Here is a 15,033-nt window from a genome sequence, read left to right as displayed (position 1 = left end):
TGAATGGGAGTCAATGGGAATGCTAACGCAAGTGAAGTTCTGCTACAAGATGGCGGCACGCAGCCGACTTCAACTTCCTGTCGACTTCCTTGCTGCCTGTATGAGACGAAGCAAACGCACAGGCCACAGTGTGACATCCGTGTTAACACAGATGACGTCAAGGGTTTTTTATTTTTTTTATTTTTATGTAGTCTTCATGTGTATGTAGGCCTATGCAATTTATGTATTTACAATACTTACTAAAATATAATTAATATTATTTGATTGCTTTTGTTTTAGTTGTTTGAAGAGTAAAAAAAATTGGTCGGTCTTAACGCAAATTTACAACCAGAAAGTCAATCGGACTAAAAGCAACTAAAAACGAAAAACATTTGAGTCGGTCCTAAATTGACAGGGTCGGTCGGGTTACGAGAAACAAGAATATTTTTAAGGATGGCCTTATGTCATTCAAACCCCACAGGATTATTCTCCCTTTATTTATTTATTTTATTTTAATCATGAAGCATAGAATAATTTTATTACGATCTTATCAAGCTTTGTCAACCTTATACACTACCATTTAAGTTTGTGGTCTGTAAGATTTTCATGTTTTTGTAAGAAATTATGTTCAAAATGGCTGTGTTAATTTAATGATAAATTAAGTAAACACAGTAATATTGTGATTGTGAATGTCATTTATTCCTGTGATGGCAAAGAAATTTTGTAACCATTACTTTAGTCCTCCATTTCGTTTTTTCTCTTTACTCTCCCTTTTGATAATTTAATTGTGTCCCTGCTGAATAAAAGTATTAATTTCTTTCAAAATATGTGTTTAATTTTTTAAATGTTTGTGATTATTAATGCTTTCAGGGCAATTGTTATAACACACACACATTTTAGCCCAATAATTAGTGTAATAACTTGTCAAAGTTTAATAGGAATATATCAGCACATGTATTTTACAGGGGCCATGTAAAAAAATAAATAAATAGATCTACTGAAAATTATTTACAATAAACAACTGAAGGCTATAAAATAGTAGGCATATACCCATAATTCCTCAAATGTTTGAAATTGTTATTTCAGGTATATAAAAAAACACAAAAAAACAACAGCTGAGAAAGTCAACATTTTGTTTTTCTTTTTTTGAAAGCGCAGATTCGTTTCTATAGAAGACAAAAATGAATTGGTTCTAGTAGGACAAGTTTGATACAACAAGAGAAGTTTTTGTACTGCCTGCTGTCTCTCAGCGAGACATCTGTTGAATGCTTTAACCTTTGGGGATTGTACACCGTGTGGCCAGATTAGCTTCAAAGTGCTAAGTCAGTTGTTGCAAATGAGGACAATTTTGTGGTAGGTTGTGGGACCAAGTCGCAGGTGTGTCTTTGAGCTCGGGGCCTTGTATTCTCTCTGGAAACAATTCCAGCGAGGCCCGCATCACTTAGAATGGATCACAGAAGTTTGCTTCAGTGCCCAGCAATCTTCGGAGAGTGAGAGAAATCCCATTAGTATTCAAGGACCCACTTTTTCTAGCTGTCACACCTCAAGAGCTTTTGGGAGAATTGGCTCTTTCACAAGTGAGAGTGCAGGCAGAGAGATGAAGGGATGATTATTAAATACTCGCTTTCTTTCATTCTTTTTCTTGTTCTCCTTCACTGCCTTCCTGCAGGTCTAAATGTGAGGAATTAGAATGCTGTATTCTAGAAACGCCTCATGTGTCATGCTGCCCTTTGTTCAGCTCAACAATGCTTCTTCTCATTTGTTAAGACACCTGCAGTATTTGCATTTCTGATTTATATGCGTACTTCTGCTTTATCCGAGCCTGTTCGTGTTTTTTAATTCTACCTTTATTTTTCATTTATTTGACAAATAAATATATACAAAAATATGAATGTCATTAACAAAACATCAAACCAAATTATATTTAGAAGGCAGCACAATGTTATATTAACATTTGTCTGTTAAATATATGTATTTTGTTTTTTTTATATTAAATGTAATATATTAATGTTATGTTAAATAGTGTCTAATGCTTTGCAGACTTGATTTTAACTTGTTTGATGTATTATGCTAGTTAGTTAGTAATATATTGTTTTGTATACTATTTTAGTTTTACCATGGGATCAGTTGGTTAAAAGTAAACATTTCTAAAATAGCTTGGTTCTGCCTCATTTGTTTGCAGATGCCACTTGGTTTGATATTTTGCAGTCTAATAGTTCAGTGACATTCAGACCCCCCCAAATACTCCTTATTTGGCTGGACTGGAATGATCTTGAAGCATTAAGGTAAAACCAGCCTTTGTAAGTGCAGAAACTTTTTGCAAGCTCTTATGTGGGAGTTTGATTTGCTTATGTAAGAAAACATGGATTATGAATGCAACCAAAAGTCAAGCAATCAGCTTGCAAGGTTATCTTTTCTAAAATAATGTATCTGTATTTATAAAAATTCTGTTTTGTAGATCAGTAGAGTGCCTTATGTTATTCCTAACACTTTACATATACACGTTTTAACAGTGTTATGATGTTTTAATGTGCAAATGCCACATCTAAAACCAGAATACATGCTGCTCTTATGTTTACTTTTATTGTACTTACACTGCCACTTTAATTTTCTTTCATGTAGCTCTGCAACACTCTACAATGAGATTTTAGACACTGCTGTACCCCAGTAATCATATATTAGTACCTCAGGACTACTTATAACTCTTAAGACTGTCTACCTTTATTGTATCTGTTACTGGCATTTATTTGTACGTAATGCTCTGTCCGTGTCTTTCTGTCTATGGTCACTGAAGTCCCTCAAAAATCTCAGTGCTCTCCAAGTACGTCTATGTCTTTTATGTCTTGTTATTGTCACTGTATGTTTGAGTCTCATCACAAGCATTTCAATGCCCAGTTTTCCCATGTGTTAACTATGCAAATGATAAATAAATGCCTCTTGACTCTTGACCACCTGCCAGCTTGGACTCTGTAGACAGGTTTAGTTCTCAAGTTCGGACCTTGACACATTCTTACACTGCTTTAGTCAACAATTTATACTTTTAGGGTCAGTTTGCAAACCTAGAGTCACTTCCCCCCTTGTGAAAAAGAAACTCAATTGTATTGAATGCACACTTGTGTAGTACATCAAATCTTAAAACATATATAAAAAATACTTGCTTGCATAATGCAGTATCAAATAAAATGGAACTTAAGTGTACTTAGAGTACACTCTTAATGTTTCTTGACATACTTTTAAAAGGTTCACTTTGTAATAATGTCAAATTAAAGTTTAACTTTAAAGTTAATTTTAAATTGTTTTGATAGTTTTTGTTATTTTGAATAATAAAGTACTTCATTATAAGTTGAACCGTATAATGTTACTCAATATCACAATTGATATATTTAATATTTGTGTTCCTGTAGCTCAATTGGTAGAGCATTGGGGGTTGGGGATTTGATTCCCCAGGAACACGCGATGGGTAATAAATTGATAGCCTGAATGCACTGTAAGCCACTTTGGATAAAAGCGTCTGCTAAATGCATACATTTCATTTCATTTCATTTTAAATGTATTTTAAAAATTACTAAATGTTTTTCACTGATACCAATACTACCGAAGGAAATGTTTCTTTTTTTCTTAATATTTAACCGTTATCTACAGCCATTCAGAATTACATAGTAATTGAGAGCTATCTATTTTAACATTTAAAGAAATAACAGTTTGTAAGAAATAACATCTAATTTAAGGGAACTTAAAACAATCTTTACATTTAACCCATTACAATAAATGTCATATTAACTGTAGGAAGAAATATACAGAAAATGAATAATGAATGAATAATCCTCTTTAGTCTGTTGTTCTTTGATTAACAGACAGCACAGCAGCTGGTTATTAGGTTATTTGGCTGCTATCACTTTAAGAGCTGCCGCTGCTGAATACGACGTAGATATGACATGCATGCTCCTATAGTTTCATTTCACTTTATTATGAAATGATACAGGCTACAGAGCACGCTGCCATACTTGTGGATACAATTGAAGCGCGTATGCTACAAACACTATATAATGGGTGAGAGGACAGAAAATCTTGTTTGCTGACATATGGCCTGACAACATCTCGTGTCACTGTTGCTCTACTGAAGCTGCCTCTTCACCTGTACCTTTTCTGCGCTTGTTTGACTCGCGCCGTGCGCTGGGGTAAAGAGGAGTGCGCTTCTGAAAAGTCTCCTTTTATGCTTTAGAGTAGTTCCTTTGCACAAAGGCTTAACTTTTCCACCTAGAAGCATAATTATAAATTGTGAAAGGTGTAAACCTTAAAACACTGCAGCACTTATTACAATGACAGCTTAAGTATTTATGGTATTTCCATTAGAAACAAACAGCTGTGCTGTCTTCTATGAATGAAAATGCTGGGCACAGTCGAGTTCAATGCCCCTGGATGTACAGTATCACTGTCCTGCATGAAGGGTATTCAGTTACCCCCACATTGATTGGAGATATTCTGATTCCAGCCCTGGCCTTTTGTGTAATTACAGGTGAAATCTGCGGCTGCTGTGTAGTGGGCCTCAGTACTTTCTCTCTTTAAAGTCCTGGACTCCGAAGGGGCTCAACTGCGAGGCAGGGTGGTCTGTCTGAGTCTGTAGTGCAGTGTACCGCTTCGCCTGAATACGGTGCTTTCTAGCCGTCTCTGAGACAGACTGTCTGGCTTACAGAGAGCTGACCCATTTTTATTGCAAAGGCTCAATATCCCATTTAGTGCTTCCACCCGAGTAAACAAGGGGAAGAGGGAGAGTCCGGGTCGGCTGAATGGCTTGTTATGTTAATCCATACTTTAATAGGCATCTGACACATGGAGTTGATGCCTTTAAAGCTGATTTTTGGATGTTATGTGTGTCTGTTATGCAGTCAAAGGACATGAATGTTCACCTTGGTGTTGTACTATGTAGATTTGAAAGGCGTTCTCTATAGAATGCTCAATTTGACGTTAACTGTCTCTGGCCTCATTCTGTCCATCCTGTCTCTCTGTCCACACACACTGAACGAGAATGAAGGATGTAGGTTAAAGAGTATTTGTGTATGTATATGAGGAGCAGATATGAGAGCGGGAAATAAAAAAAGCACCATATCGGTTTCATGTTCTGGTTGTTTAGCTTAGATTGCATTGGTCTAGCAATATTTTCAGTCGTGTGAAATACAATACATGCACAACATTTAACATACTTTACAATGTGTTATATGATTAGGTGCTAAAGAAACATTATTTATTACCAGTGTGGGAAACAGTTGTGTTACTTAATATTTTTGTAATACCTATAATAAATGTTTTCAGCATTCTTTGATGAATAGAAATTTCAAAATGTCACTTTTGATACATTTTATGCTCCTTAGTTTATAAAATGTATGAAGTTCTTTGGGGGAAAAAAAAGTACTGACTGGATTCTTTTGATCGGTTGCGTTTATCATAAGGTATCAAGTTATATTAAATTAAATGAATTAAAAAGTTTGCTAGTTTAAAAAACACACTAACAGTCTAAGGAAATCTCTTAATTATTTTAAAATGTATTATTGTAAGATGTAGTCGTTTTTTTTTTAATATGTAAACTACTTTTTAATTGCTTTACCTTTGTTGTTTGTCATATTTGCTGCAACTATCAGCAGCTACATAATATTACTTACAGTTTAAGAGAACAGTTTGTCCTGAAACTATTGTGGACCCAAATGAGATGTGTATTCATTTTTTTTATACGAATAATAAGATGAGAACAGTTTTGTTCTTCAGAGAAATGGAAAAACTGGTCTTTCCAAGAAGACAGAGGATAGAGACATTCAGTCAAGTATAGCACAAAATCTGGCTGCCTTTAATACTTTCTGCATTTCTCTATGAAAGCATGTTCTTACAAATTAAACAGTCTTTGTAGCAAATTTCTAGTTTTATTATTACAGGTTTACTTTGATTCTGATATTCTTTGTTGATCTGAATATTAAATTTGCCAGATGCTCAAACTCGAGTACAAACTCAAGTACAGTTTAAACACAGTCATTCTAGCACTTTCTGCACCAAATACAGGCCTAGCAAATAACTGGGCTTAGATGTTATTACTTTCACTGTAATCCAGAATCACATCAAATGTGCTCCGGTCTTTAAATGAAAAGGGTAGCTTGCTTTTATTTTCAAATCATCTGTTTGGCTTGGCTACTGACTCTTTTGCCAAGAGTGCTTTTAGTCTGAAACCGGACCACCCAGGATACAAGCTTTTGCAATATGAACATTCAGCAAGATTTTATACTTGAGGAAAGCAGAGCTGAATCAAGAAAACGGTCTTATTTTCATTGGGTTATTGTGCCGCTCGATTTACTGATGTATGAAACAGCATTTTGTGATTCATGAGAAGTTCTCAGCTTGTTTTAAATATATATTATTTGCAGATTATTGGACCATATTCAAGTTTTATTAGATTTTTAGATCTATTTTTATCTACATGATTCAACATTTGATCTTGGATTGTTCATGCTCATTACCCCTCTTGTTTTTCCTCCTCCGTTACCTGATCAGTACATAAATCAGGGTTTCAGGAGTTAAAATGATTCCCTCTGTCTCAAATTCACTGTTTACGGCCAGCTCTAGAGATGAGAATGTGATTTCTCTGGGCTTTGATTAGTCAGTCGTTTTATTGGGAGGCGTATACAGACCTCTGCAGGAGAAACCTAAAACTGCAGCTTGAGGTCAAACTGTCCCTCAGTCTCCAACAATAGACAAAAACACACAGTCTCTCTCCTTACCCCACATGGCTCCCCCACCCCCTTCACCTCCCAGTCAATGGGACCTGAGCGTTTGGCAGAGCTGTAATGGCAAAAGGGAGACTTGGTGGGGGCTCAAAGGGGTACTAAGACCACCACATCTGTTCAGCTCTTTGATGAGATCCTTGTGTAGAACTACATCCTGAAATGGAGTGATCAAAAGTAAAATGAGGTCACTATGCCACACCAAAAAAAAAAAAAAGAGATATATATATATAAATACAGATATATATATATTCCCTAGTTTAAGCAGACAAAAAGAGCACCTCTCAAAGTATTTTTCTGTGCACTGTAATCCTATGTGGCTGCTGCTGGTTTCTTTTTTTAAGTCAGTGTTATGTTTGTGTCACACATTACCACTTTTCTCTTCAAAGTCACCACAAAATCACTTCCCACACCATAATAGGTCATTATTATGATTTTTGGCTGACTCTAGAGTCCAGACATGCTTTCATTTTGAGTAACTGTTTCCTTTGTGGCACTCTCCCATAAAGGCTTGTGTTACACAGAGATATGTTTTGTAGTCCTCGAATTACACGGGTTTAAAATGGGGTCCGATTAAACCGTGAGGTAAAATAAGTGTTTTTACAAAATGAGACAATGCCAAAACTAGAATGAATAAATAGTGTGTTTACTGTACACCGTTCACAAGGAACTTAAAAAAACATAGTCAATCTAGAAATCCTAGGCTGTTAAAAGCGGTCTTTCAGTTTCATACCATTCCATTTGTTTGTCATGCTGCTTGCTTTATACTGGTCTACTTCCTGATTCCTGTCATGATTAATACATAATAATGTGTAAAACCATTCAAACTCAAATATATAGATATAAAATCATCTTAATATATATTGTGCATGATCAAACATCTGTCTTTGTATGACACTGTCGCAGTTTGACAGATGTCTCTGGCATCTTTTATAAACTTCCTTCTTGTTAATGCATAGTTTTGATTAATGGCCTTTAGATGATCTTTATGATTATTCAACACACAATCACATTTGTAACCAAACCTTTGGGTATTTTTCCTACTTTAGGCATTTGGTATGGATTTTAGAAAGGTGTTTAGTCTTCATATTCCAGCTCTCCATCAGAATCATAGCATGAATATTGATATTGATTTAATAACTTTGGAGTTTTCAGCCAGACAATGTGGTCATAGTTTTTGTGATTCACAGGTTGTAGCCGGTGGTTTGTCAGTTATGTCCTTGTTAGGGCAGTTTCTCTACATCTGTGTAAACCTTAAGGTTTCTGCAACACCGAATTCTTGATTAAACAGCATATTTTAGTGTTGTTTTCAAATGTCAAAACACACTGCCTTCAGTGTAACAAAATATCAGGGAAAATTTTATTTAGTTTGTCAGTCAAGTTCCTACTGCGGTATTTAACAATTAGACACCTTTTTATTTCAACACAACCCTTCAGTTTTTTTTTCTGGTTTTTGCATGATTAACTGTTGAGTGTTATTAAAAAACATTTTTAAAAATCCATGTCTTGACAGATGTTCCTAATTTGAATGCTAATATGAAAAGGTTTTCAGCTGTCATTTACACATTTACCACACAATGAAATTTGTCATTTAAAATACTTCATTAATAACTTTGCATTCACTGCTCTTTTAGAGTTTAGTAAAGTGAAACCAAGGAGGATGGGAGACGACTTGTGGCTGGGATGGTGTTTTGTGCTATGCCTCCTCCACAAAGACCTGCAATTAGTGACAATTTCACATTTATTTAACAATTTTACTTTAAAGAATATTGATTAATTAACTTTTTTTTTGCTTGTTTTGGAAAAAGAAAAATTAAGAACCAAAAAAACAGCCAACAATTATGTTAGAGGTCAAACAAATAAGGGTTTTTCAGTGCTCAGTTTTTTAATTATTACCCTCAGTTTTAAATGTGTATATAAATAAGCCGAACCTTAAAGTGGGGTGACATTTTAGCACCTTGACATGTTATTATAAACCTCAGAGACTTTCTTCAAAATATCCTCTGTTATGTTCCACAGAATAAAAACTCATACAGGTTTGGAACAATGTAAAGGTGTGTAAATGATGACAGATTTTTCATTTTTAGGAGAATTATCTTTGAAATAATTTTGCAATGTGTTCAAATAGATGTGTGAAACATGACATTAAATAAAAAATTAGTTACGTCAATCAGTGTTTGAAAGTGAAGTTTGGCTGAAACATTTTAATAATTTGTAGGGAAAATAGACTGCTTAAAAGGCTGAATAATAACTAAACGACTATGTAATTCCATGCCAATGACCCCAGTTAAAATACCTCCTAGAAACAATACTTATAGTAATGTAAACTTTGGAAAATATGGTTAATATTTGTAATAGCTGGATTGATTATTCCCATGCTCTACTCACACAGTGACAGAGTAACTGGTTTAATATTATTAGCACTGAGAAAGTAACAGGTATCACTTATGTGCTCTCTGTGCATAGAAATAGCTCAGACAGTTTTATAAAGAAGTAAAGCTGGATGGTAGAGAATATTTTGATAATATTTACTTTAATTGATGCCGTTAGTTCATAGGTTAGAAGATATGGGGAAAATCATCCACGTGGACGTTTGAGGAACTGACTCATAATGAGCAAGGAAATGAGACGACCACTGAATCAGAATCAAACTCCGATTCGGATTTATTGCCAAGTATGTTTACACACACACAAAGGAATTTGTCTTGGTGAAGCTTCCAGCTCACACACACCAAAAAGAAAATAAATCTGTAAAACTCAGATAATAAATCTGGGTTATGCTCAACAGACTTCCTATTCTGACCTCGGCGCTTTAAATAAGTTGAAAGTAGATTACCATAAAAGTCCATAGATTTCACCCTCAGTTCATACTGCTGCTAATGCTTTCTCCAACAAGCAGATGCCATAAGTCCTGTTTTCTGCTTTGGTCAGGTGATATTTGACATATACCCCATAAAACTAGTAATCAACATATGAGGAGTTCAGATGTAAAAGCCTCTAAGTGCCATATTAAATTTTCTTCTAAAATGTGCATTTTCATCAGGCTTCTATGTAGGTTCAGTAATTTCACTTTAATGGCAAAGAACTCTTTTTCTTTTTCATGTGAGAAAAAAAAACACTGAGCATAAATCTATAGGAGCCTGAGAAAAATTCTAATTTTAGAAGAAAATTTCAAATGGCTTTTGCTTATGAACTCTTCATATGTACACATTAGACAAGATAGACAAAATATGTATGTACAAAATAATCTTGATAAATAAAAGTATAGTGTATTTGATATATATATATATATATATGTATAATTATTATTATTATTATTATTATTTTTTTTTTTTTTTTGCACAATGGGAAGATCCTGGAGTTATTTTTTTACTGGCACATACACTGAACAAAATTATCAATACATCATTTTTTGCCCCCATTTTTCATGAGCTGAACTCAAAGATCGAAGACTTCTTCTATGTACACAAAAGGCCTATTCCTCTCAAATATTGTTCACAAATCTGTCTAAATCTGTGTTGGTGAGCACTTCTTTGCCGAGATAATCCATCCACCTCATAGGTGTGGCATATCAAGATGCTGATTAGACAGCATGGTTATTGCACAGGTGTGCTTTAAGCTGGCCACAATAAAAGACATCTCTAAAATGTGCAGTTTTATCATGCAGCTGAATGACCCAGATGTTGGAATTTTTGAGGGAGCGTGCGATTGGTTTGCTGACTGCAGGGATGTCCACCAGAGCTGTTGCCCGTGAATTGAATGTTCATTTCTCTACCAAAAGCTGTCTCCAAAGGCGTTTCAGAGAATTTGGCAGTACATCCAACCAGTCTCACAACCACAGACCACATGTAACCACACCAGCCCAGGTCCTCCACATCCAGCATCTTCACCTCCAAGATAGTCTGAGACCAGCCACCCGGACAGCTGCTGCAACAATCGGTTTGCATAACCAAATAATTTCTACACAAACTGTCAGAAATCATCTCAGGAAAGCTCATCTGCTTGCTCGTCGTCCTCATCAGGGTCACAACCTGACTGCAGTTCGTCATTGTAACTGACTTGAGTGGAAAAACGCTTGCATTCAATAATGTCTGGCACTTTGGAGAGGTGTTCTCTTCACGGATGGATCCTGGTTTTCACTGTACAGGGCAGATGGCAGACAGCGTGTATGGCATCGTGTGGGTGTGCGGTTTGCTGATGTCAACGTTGTGGATTGTCGATTGCCCATGGTGCACTGGGGTTATGGTGTGGACAACGAACACAGGTGCGTTTTATACAGTGATGAGATCCTGAGGCCCATTGTTGTGCCATTCATCCACAATCATCACCTCATGTTTGCAAGGATCTGTACACAATTCCTGGAAGCTGAAAACATCCCAGTTCTTGCATGGCCAGCATACTCACCGGACATGTCACCCATTGAGCATGTTTGGGATGCTCTGGATCGCGTATACGACAGCGTGTTCCAGTTCTTCGCAAAGCCATTGAAGACGAGTGGACCAACATTCACACAGGCCACAATCAACAACCTCATCAACTCTATACAAAGGAGATGTGTTGCACTGCTTGAGGCAAATGGTGGTCACACCAGATACTGACTGGTTTTCGACCCCCCCCGATCCACCGATCCCCCGATCCCCCAATACAGTAAAACTGCACATTTTAGAGATGTCTTTTATTGTGGCCTGCTTAAAGCACACCTGTGCAATAATCATGCTGTCTAATCAGCATCTTGATATGCCACACCTATGAGGTGGATGAATCATCTCTGCACAGAAGTGCTCACCAACACAGATTTAGACAGATTTGTAAACAATATTTGAGAGAAATAGGCCTTTTGTGTACATAGAAAAGGTCTCAGATCTTTGACTTCAGCTCATGAAAAATTAGGGCAAAAACAAAGGTGTTGTGTTTATAATTTTGTTTAGTGTATTTTTAACAGCATAATCCATTAATACAGCTAAATTTATCAGACAGAAATTGAAGATCAGGAAATTATTAAAGGTATTAGTATTTAGTTGTGACAGACAGCAAATGAAGAAGCTCAAGATGACGGGTATAGTATGTTTTATTTCCACCTCAATTGAAACCCAGGCAGCTTTTCCTCACTGCTGCTGCTGCTTTAAGAAACCTCCCTCCATTTTTTGAGAATGAGCAGCGTATTCCAAGCATTGCTGGGTTTGACTGCAGCAAAGGAAAGGACAGGAGAGAAAGCAGTAGTGAAGGCAGGGAAGGAGGGGTTTGGTTTTAGCGGCGAGACTAGGGCTGCGAGCGTCCAGTCAGCGAGCCTTCCCTTATCTACCCATGGAATGCAACAGCTGCAGCAGCCTGTGAGCGCGCGTGCTGTCCAGTCAGTGTGTTTGTAAAGGGGGAGGGGGGACGGTCATGGTGGGCCAGCAGGAACCCCCCTGAAAGACCCCCAACTCTCAACCCCCCACGTTCTCTCCCAGCCGGCCTCCTGAAAGACAGCGCAACCAAACACAAGCGTGAGAGACACACAGAGAGCGAGAGACTCGACAGAGCAGCACACTCCGAGGCAGAGAGAGAGAGAGAGAGAGAGAGAGAGAGAGAGAGAGACAGAGAGAGCAGAAAGTAAGGGAAGTGGAGCAGGGAGCCTCGGAGGGGGGTTGAGGAGGTGAGCGAAGGGTGAAAAGGAAGAGAGGCGAGGGAGAGGGAAAGACAAAAGAGAGGGAGAACCAGAGTGGAGGGAGACCAGAGGGAAATGGCTTCGGAGGAGACCGCTGGAGGAGCTCGCAAAGCCACCAAGAGCAAACTATTTGAGTTCCTCGTCCATGGAGTGGTACGTACCCTCTTGACTCGTGTGTGTGTGTGTGTGTGTGTGTGTGTGTGTGTGTGTGTGTGTGTGAGCTCCGCTACAGACACAGCCCGTGTGTTTGACTGATAGCGGTGAACGGTGTCCATGTGAAGGTTATTTCCAGTCCTCCGGATCCCAGCTCCTCGCTGCTCCTCTTTTTGAAGCGGAGGAGAGGCGAATGAGGGAGATGTGCATGTAAGAAAGAAAAAAATAGCTAGACGGATCGGTGAACGTGAAAGAAAGGCCAAAGGTAGCCACTTTTGTCACTGGAGGCTGCATGCGTTTGGCAGCGTGCCGAAGGTGACGGGCGCTTTCATTCAAAACACAAGCCTCTCTGTGACTCCACACACTGTTATTACAACTCCGAGAACACATCAAGAGCCTCGGATAACATCTGTGCAGATTAGCGTGTCTGTTGTCAAGTCATTCATTACAAATTCAAGCTAGTCTTGAGCCAGAGGATGCTCTAGTAGCAAGTAGTAATAATTATTACTACTAATAGCACAGGGACTGCTGTTTGCCATGTGACACTCTCCAAGGTTTGATGCAGAAGAGGCTGTAAAGATCCACTTATTGTCTAAACCTTTGTGTACATGCGGTACAGTAGCGGTGTAATCTTTTATTTATGATTAGCAGGGCTTTGTCTAGCCACAGCAGATCAGGCTGAAGTAGAAATCAGTTTGTAGTAGAGTGAGCATACGCACAAAACTGCATTTTCATTCACTGTTGCTTTTTTAAATCTATTATTGCTTTTCGTGTCTTTCTTGTGTGCTGTGATTTTATTCTTGAGGAATGCAACATTATTATTTAATTATTATTGCTATTATTACATGTATGCAGACTATGATATTTCTGAAGAGTTGGAGTCTGGTTCTTTTGCTTTCGAGTATTCATGTTTTTTAGTAGGCTATATTATTTAGATATAGACACTATTAAGCTACTGTGAGATACATTTTCATTTAAAAGTTTAGGCTCAAGAAGATTTTTTTAAATATATGAAGACTTTAATTTCTCAAGGATGCATTCAGTTAACAAAAAAAAAAGGATAGTAAAGAAATGTGTAAAAGATTATGTAAATTAAATAAGTTTCTTTTTTATTTTCTGTTTTGCAAGGAATACTATAAATGTATCAGCACAAAAACATGGCTAATAATGTTATCCACAGTGTATCAGAATGATTTCTGAAGGATCATACGACACTAAAGACTGGAATAACGGCTGCTGAAAATTCAGCTTTACCATCACATGAAAACATCTTAAAATATACTAAAACTCTAAACCGTTCAATTAAACTGTCTCAACATTATTGCTTTTACTGTATTTTTGAGCAAATAAATACACCGTTGATGAGCACAAGATACTTGTATCCAAAACAAAAACCTTCCAGACTTTTACAGGTAGTGTATAATAAGTTATTTGGTTAAAAGATAATTCTAGTATGTGCTTGTGTTATTGTTACTGAAGACTTTCCACGTTCAGTAATGGTCTTGGTTTGCTTTACAAACAACCTTTTGTTCACTATTTGTCTCGGTTCTGCATTAAGCTGCTCTAACAACACATAAATGCTGAGTTTGGATGATGAATGAAGAAAATGATGGTGTTGCCTCTGCAGACTAATTAACCTTGACGAAGCACTGATTGTTCCTGGGCAAATGTTTCCCGCTCCTTATTTTGGCTTCATCTCCTTTTATGTCCTCTCCTATGCCTGTGTTGTTCTCCTCTGCGTCTTCTGTGTTTCTTTCTGGACTCATGTATTCTCTGAATCAGCCCAGCCTGACCTTCGCTATTGTTCCTCTCACTGTTTCTCTGCTGCACTCGGTCTGAAGCCTGACATATGAAAGTTACACTGTATATATTCTTTGATACGTGACATTGTGTGTTTGAACTGCAAGGGTGTTGCGGCTCAGCCTTGTTCCCAAGGCAAGGAACAGTACGTACACATCAAGGTTTGCTATTAAGTAACAGTTTAAAGAGCGTGAGAGTGAAATGAGTACTCAAAGTTTGTTGGTGACTTGTTATTAGTTTTATGCATATTCAGTTTTTACCAGTTCCTGGCGTTTAGCTTAGGCTCAATGTTGAGTTCAGATTAGGTGTCAGATTCAGTGTTTCACTAATACACATTACTTGTAATCTGTTTTATTTGCTCCTTCTCTATCAGGCACAGAATAAAACACACAGGCTGGGTTAATGACAGACTGTCTGACTGTGTGGATAAATAAAGATGACCTAAAGGTCCTTTCACTCCAGCAGCGGAAACTCTCATTCCAGTTCACTTTAAACAAAGCTCACTAACTACCATGGTAAAATACAGTGAGAAGAGGACTAACAGTATTTTTTACACATTAAATATCAGTTGTACTGTAATACACTTTGGAAAATAACTAAACAAAAATAGGTCCAATCACTACGACTTTTGTCCTGTTTTGTTTGTTGCTTCAAAGAACAAGTGATATTGTGAAAGCTGCATTGCAATAT

At 37.2% G+C, this 15,033-nt stretch overlaps 1 protein-coding gene across 3 annotated transcripts in view; it reads left to right on the top strand.

The window, feature by feature from the left end:
• Positions 1-15,033, top strand: part of smarcd3b (SWI/SNF related BAF chromatin remodeling complex subunit D3b) — a 36,627-nt gene that overhangs the window by 4,031 nt on the left and 17,563 nt on the right. The window contains exon 1 of one of the 3 annotated variants that reach the window (XM_026267834.1): positions 11,986-12,543. The exons of 1 other annotated variant lie outside the window; for it this stretch is intronic. In XM_026267834.1, the coding sequence (XP_026123619.1) occupies positions 12,466-12,543 (78 nt within the window). In that variant the 5' untranslated portion in view covers positions 11,986-12,465. Of the gene's footprint in view, positions 1-11,985; positions 12,544-15,033 lie in introns of those variants that run through there. One more of the 3 variants, XM_026267836.1, reaches the window with a different exon arrangement.

This window comes from Carassius auratus, chromosome 7 (assembly GCF_003368295.1).
Source record: "Carassius auratus strain Wakin chromosome 7, ASM336829v1, whole genome shotgun sequence".
NCBI classification, from domain to species: Eukaryota; Metazoa; Chordata; class Actinopteri; order Cypriniformes; family Cyprinidae; genus Carassius; species Carassius auratus.
Note: the sequence above shows the minus strand (reverse complement) of the source record. Positions and strands in the feature narration are given on the sequence as shown.